This window comes from Hippopotamus amphibius, chromosome 4 (genome assembly GCF_030028045.1).
Source record: "Hippopotamus amphibius kiboko isolate mHipAmp2 chromosome 4, mHipAmp2.hap2, whole genome shotgun sequence".
NCBI lineage: Eukaryota > Metazoa > Chordata > Mammalia > Artiodactyla > Hippopotamidae > Hippopotamus > Hippopotamus amphibius.
Genome location: NC_080189.1, coordinates 147,896,933 through 147,903,604, shown reverse-complemented (window position 1 = coordinate 147,903,604; position 6,672 = coordinate 147,896,933). Strand labels below are relative to the sequence as shown.

Below are 6,672 nucleotides of genomic sequence, written 5' to 3'. Positions count from 1 at the left end.
AAAGCATATCAAAGATAATTCCTGTACAAAGGGCATCTTATGCCCTAATTTATACTACATCTAAAGATGCCTTCCTTTGCCATTACCCATTAAAATATCTTTCAAACAGACTTTGGAGAAGGGGGAGGAAAAGGAGGGAATGGATCCTGAGAGGGGAGTGAGAAAGGATTAAGCATTAGAAAACCACACTTGAAAGTCTGTTCCTGAACTTTGATTTCCTACGCTGTCATTTTCTTCTGTTACATTTAGCAGCTTTTGCTCCCAAAGAAGGTGGTATAATTTACACTTAGCTTCAGAAAGACTTCATTTTCTCAGTTCTTTAACATAAGAGAGTTCCTCTGAAATTACTCTTTTACTATTTCCCTTCCTTTAAAAGCCCTATATAGACCATATGGCTGAAGTCTTAGACTCAGCTCATTTTAGTGCTATGCAACAGTTCTTTGAGTTCTCAGGGGCAGAGGGCAGGGGTTGTCACTCAGAACCAAGAGGCAGCACTCTTCCCCTCCAGTCATAACCTCCTCAGGAAAACCCTAGAAATGCTTTGGCTCCAGAGAGTCAAAGAATCTCAGAATTTCAATTGAAATGAAAATGTGAAGTTCATATTAGTTTCCGCCATCTCAGATTACCAGGCCCTATAGAGAGTTAAAAAAAAAAAAGTCCAACTTTTTAACTCCATTGAGTTATAAACTTTGACTGGTTCGAACTAAGAAAGGGAATGAACTCTAGAGACTAAGACTTTCTTTTTACAAGGTGGCCCATTTTTTAAAGTCTGCATTTAAAGCCATCATGTGTTGAAAAGACCAGTTCCAAGTAGTTCTGCCTCCCAGCCTACAAAATTCAAATCTAAGTACCATCAAGAGAGATCTGCCAATAGATCTCAGCTGTCAAGACCAAGCGCTCTTGTAAGAAATTTAGCCAAAGCTATAAAAGATTTATGTTAACAACCTGAAGTCTATCTTGAGATTTAAAAACAATCAGAGCAATAATGTGCTCAGAAAATTATCACTAAAATACAGAAACATTCTAAAAACTGAGGTTAGTACTCAGGTGTCCTAATCCAATCAAAATGTCAGAAAAACAAACTATCTACAGAGAGAAATTGATGACCATATGTTCTAAGATAAATGGGGATCATACAAGTCAGAATTACTGTCCATAATTCTGAGGGCAGTTTGGTCATTAAAAACACATGGCTTCACGAATGCCTACCAAAAATATAACAAACTTCCACAAACAGTCTGATGCTTCTCATTATCTAGCCAGCAACCTGAAAAAACTACTTATTAATAAAGGTGATTTCAGATTTATACTAATTGGGAATCAAGTGACCAATTATTCCAGACACTTAGACCACCTGAACACCTAAGCTCAGATTTGGAAATTAAAAGCCACATGGTGCCCAAGTAAGAGATAATTACAGACTGCTCAGGTAAATCTTTCTGAATTATAACTGAACTATACAATTTATTACTATCAAAAAACACACTAGGAACTTTAGGTCAAGGTAGCTATTACTAAAAGTTACTGTAACTACTTAGTGAAAGGATTACTTCCTTGATTTGTGTCTGAACTACTGAACACATCGAAGATACAGCCCATTCTGGTTTGTCTAATGTAATGTTTTACTATGAATTCCATGCTAGTGACAACTGTGTGCCAGAAGTTTCATCACATCTTTATAAAGAAAGAGTAATTCTTCCGCAAGTGTGGGACAGGTAAAATGCAAAAATTCCTATGTATGCAGCTCATTCATTCTTCAAAAATTAAAAAAAAAAAAAAGTTCCTCAGTATCTATTATTTGCCAGGTATTGAAGAAACTCTGAGAATAAAACAGACTGTAAAGAATCCATGCTCTCATGGAACTTGTGATTCAGAAGGGAAAAAAAAAAAAGTTAATATCATGAAAGAGAAAGTCAGGGCTCTATGGGTGTGGATAAAAAGGGAAACCAACATGAACAAGTTTAGAAAAGGCCTTCCTAAGGAAATGACAGTTAAGTTTAGATCCAAAGGCTGAGGAAGAGTTAGTTAGCAAGGCAAGAAGAGTAGAACAATGGTCCAGGAGCGGGAAGAACCTAGGTGAAGCAGTAAGGAGCTACAGCACATATTGAGAATGCAGGGAAAAGGTCATTCCGGCTCAGGGTAAGGCTAGAGATGTAGGCAGAAAGTATCCAAAAGAAGGCCTTATAGGAATGTTAAGAAGTGTGAATTTTATTCAAAGGGCAATGGGAAGCCACTGAAAACTTGTTAGGAACCTGGTAATGTAAATAGGCTAGTGTGGCTGCACAGTGGATTAGAGAAGCAGTAGTTGATTATAGAGACATTCCTTATGAGAATATTTCTCTATCCCAGGCTTGAGACAAAGGTGTCTGGATTAGGGTGGTGGCAGTGGAAATAAAGGAAAGTACTAGTTCAGAGATATTTAAGGACCAACTGAATATGCGCAAGGGGAAGGGAAGGAGAAAGTATTGTCAAGGTCAACTTCCAGCTATCTAGTCATGCAGAACAGGAAAGATGCCTTCACAGAGATAATGGAAAACTGGAGGAGGAGAAGCAAATTTGGGTGGGACAAGAGAGAAGGGAAAGATCAAGAGTTTAATTTTGGACTTGAGTCTGAAGTGATTATATAAGAAATACATGAATTGAGAAGCAGAATGGCAGCTGGATATATGGGCCAAGTGCTAAGAAGAAAATTATGAAAGGCACCTAATTTGGGAGTTAGCAGTATTTAGATGGTATTTAAAACCATAAGAGTAGATGCTTAATATTTAGGGAGAGGAGACAGAATAAGAGAGAAAGGACTAAGAGGCCTAGAGAACTACAATGTATGACAAAGGAAGCTGTGGTGGTTAATTTTATGCATCAAAATAAAATTATGTTGAATAAGCCACAGGATGCCCAGATATCTGGTTTATTATTACTATGTGTGTCTGTAAGGGTGTTTCTGGAAGAGATTAGCATTTGAATTGATGAACTAAGTAAAGCAGATGGCCCTCCCCAGTGTGAATATTATCTAATCTGTTGAGAACCTGAGATTAACAAAAAGGTGGAGGAAAGTCAGGTAGAATTCACTCTGCCTGACTCTTTAAACTGAAACATTGATCTTCTCCTGCCCTTGGTGTTCCAGTGTCAGGCCTTTGAACTGCACCACCGGTTTTCCTGGCTCTGCATCTTATAGATAGCAGGTCATGGGACTTGTCAGCCTCCATAACTGCGTGAGCCAGTACCTTATAATACATTTCCTTCCTTCACTACTTCCTTCCTTCCTTCCCTCTTTCCTCCCTCTCTCTCTCCCTTCCTTCTCTCTCTCCTAATGGTTCTGTTTCTCTGGAGACAGAAAACCTGACTAACACAGAAGCTAAGATATTTTAAAGCGAAGGGTGTATTCAGGTATGGTAAATGCTGCTGTCCCCCGCCGACACCTCATACACTTTTCCCCTAGACTTGCAAAGGAGGTAGATGCAAGGGAGGTATAAGCCACTCGGAAAAGAGTTAGAACCTGCTACTTATGCCTCTCCCCTTTTTGTAATTTTAGGGAGATAGTAATAGCAGAGACAGGGACAGGAAAACTATTAGATTTCTCCATCTAGGGGCTCCAAGGGGCCTATTCACAGCATTGGGTTGGTCAAAAAGTTCATTTCGGTTTTCCGTAAGATGTTATGGAAAAACTCAAACGAACTTTTTGGCCAACCCAATACTTACAGCAGCAGTGTTTCTTACGGCAAAAGAACAAAAGAAACAACCCAAGTGTCCATTTACAGGAGAATGGACAAATTGTTATTACTTATACAGTAAAATATTATACAGCAGTAAAAACAAAGGAGCTACAGCTACATGCATGCATCAACATTGCTGAATCTCACAAACAATGCTGAGAAAACAACAACAAAGAAGTTATAGAAAATATGCAGAGCATGGTCCATTCATATAAAGTTCTAAACGTGCAAAACTAAATACATTTTATATATATATATATAAACCAAACTGTAAAGAAAAGCAAGGAAAAGATAATCACCATATTCAGGGTGAGTGAACTGAGTGAATCTCTGATGTTAGGTGGAACCACACTGGGGGTAAGAGAAATGCACACAGGTAGTATCAACAGCACTGGTTATGCTCCATCTCCTAAGTTAATAAGTGGAATTCAAAATACAGGACTTGAAGGAGTAGAGGAGGGAGAAGCAATGAAAATGGAAACAATTCAGAAACTGTTTTACTATTACTCTTTGTAAAGTATATATACTATATATTTCCTATGTTTGAAATATCTCATTAAAAAAAGAGTAGCGTACAAAATATAGTCACAACCACAGCTGCCATTAATCCAGTAACAATCGCATGGAAACACTGAACCATTTCTAACTGACCTTGATTTCACCAAATATTACTATTGGGTTGGCCAAAGGTTCATTCGGTTTTTTCTGTAAGATGGTTCTAGTAGCACTTAGTTGTCTTTAAGTTCCTTCAAAACAATTTTGTTAGATTCTATGTGACAGCTGTCACATCAGCGTGCATTTGAAAAAAAGACATCAAAACTTGTGAATTTTTGTGTAGCCATTCTAATATTGAAGAAGGAAGAAAAAAACATTTTTTGCATATTATGCTTTATTATTTCAAGAAAGGTCAAAACGCAACTGAAATGCAAAAAAAAAGATTTGTGCAATGTATGGAGAAGGTGCTGTGACTGAACGTGTCAGAAGTGGTTTGCGAAGTTTCGTTCTGGTTGGGTAGATCAGTTGAAGTTGATAGTGATCACATCGAGACATTAATTGAGAACAATCAATGTTATACCACGCGGGAGATAGCTGACATACTCAAAATATCCAAAACAAGCATTGAAAATCATTTGCACCAGCTTGGCTATGTTAATCACTTTGATATTTGGGTTCCACATAAGTTAATCGGAAAAAACCTTCTTGACTGTATTTCCGCATGCGATTCTCTACATAAATGTAATGAAAACCTTCCGCTTTTCAAAACAAATTGTGATGGGCGAAGAAAAGTGGATACTGTACAATCATGTGGAATGGAAGAGATCGTGGGGCAAGCGAAATGAACCACCACCAACCACACCAAAGGCTGGTCTTCATACAAAGAAGGTGATGTTGTGTATCTGGTGGGATTAAGAAGGAAGCCCTCTATTATGAGCTCCTTGCAGAAAACCAAATGATTAATTCTAACAAGTACTGCTCCCAATTAGCCCAACTGAAAGCAGAACTCGACGAAAAGCGTTCAGAATTAGTCAACACATAATCTTCCATCAGGATAACGCGAGACTGCATGTTTCCTTGATGACCAGGCAAAAACTGTCACAGCCTGGCTGGGAAGTTCTGATTCACCTGCCGTATTCACCAGACACTGCACCTTTGGATTTCCATTTATTTTGGTCTTTACAAAATTCTCTTAATGGAAAAAATTTCAATTCCGTGGAAGACTGTAAAAGGCACCTGGAACAGTTCTTTGCTCAAAAAGATAAAAAGTTTTGGGAAGATGGAATTATGAAGTCACCTGAAAAATGGCAGAAGGTAGTGCAATAAAAGGGTGAATATGTTGTTCAATAGAGTTCTTGGCGAAAATGAAAAATGTGTCTTTTTACTTAAAAACCAAAGGCACTTTTTGGCCAACCCAATACTTATAGCTACTTTTATTCCATTCATAATAATTCATGTTAATTATAACTCGTTTCAAAGTATATTTAATACTAAAAGATGTTACATTCATATTGTTCTTTCTACTGTTTTAGTGGACTTCCTCCTGTCTTCCATGCAAAGTCAATACATTAATTTAAGATGAGAAAAAGTTCGTAAAATCAGATTTACCTGCAAAGAACCCTTTGAAGATTACACATCTAAATCACAGGCCTAAGTACTGATCAGTGGTTAAAAAGTTGTTCTACTAAAGCAACAAAAACAAACTGACGGATGAAATCAGTTAAGCAGTCAGTAAGACCTCAGCCAAAGCCCTGATAAACTGGAATTTTTCCCCACGATAATGCTGCAAATTTCTGTCTCTCTATTAGCATGAAACATACTGAACTCTCTGGGGCTAATATTAAGGCTAACAGCCTAGATGGAGAAACCAAATTCAATTCCTCTCCCTATCCAGTGGTAATTGGTTAAGCACCCTCCTAAGTTTGGAGAAGGAAAACTCTCCCATTGGTGGGGTTTTCTGCAGACTCTAAATTAAATATAAACCACCTCAGTCTTCTCCCCTGTATCATTTCCCCCTTTGTCCCTGTAACACAGAAATATATAAAGACATCATGGTTTAGTAGAAAGGACAGATTTTAGAAACAGATACATTTGGGTTTGAATCCCTCTAATTACTAACATTATGATTTAGAAAGTTCTTGTATTTTTCAAACTTCAGGTTTTTTTTCTGTAAAAGGGAGACAATAATACCTCATACTATTTTTTAGAGGGTTAAACAAGAAAATACATATGTAAAGCATATGGCACAGAAGAGACATTTGATACAAGCATAGTGTTCCTGTCCAACCCACATATTCTCTTTGACACTATTAATACAAAGTATGGTTTCATAAGGAATAGGCCTTTCATAGCCCAAATTTCCAAAGTCCTTTATCTTCTAGTAATTAGCATGTACTTCTTTCCAACTCTGTGACCTTCATCTACTCCCACATCCACTCCAACAATAATACCGTTGCCCTCTCTA

General features: G+C 37.6%; 1 protein-coding gene across 2 annotated transcripts in view; it reads right to left on the bottom strand.

Moving 5' to 3' along the window:
• The window catches only part of MNAT1 (MNAT1 component of CDK activating kinase), a 206,573-nt gene that overhangs the window by 3,897 nt on the left and 196,004 nt on the right, over window positions 1-6,672 (bottom strand). Inside the window, exon 8 of one of the 2 annotated variants that reach the window (XM_057731253.1) lies at window positions 4,029-4,122. The exons of the other annotated variant lie outside the window; for it this stretch is intronic. Coding sequence (XP_057587236.1) covers window positions 4,050-4,122 — 73 coding nt within the window. The 3' untranslated portion in view covers window positions 4,029-4,049. Of the gene's footprint in view, window positions 1-4,028; window positions 4,123-6,672 lie in introns of those variants that run through there. 2 annotated transcript variants of the gene reach the window in all.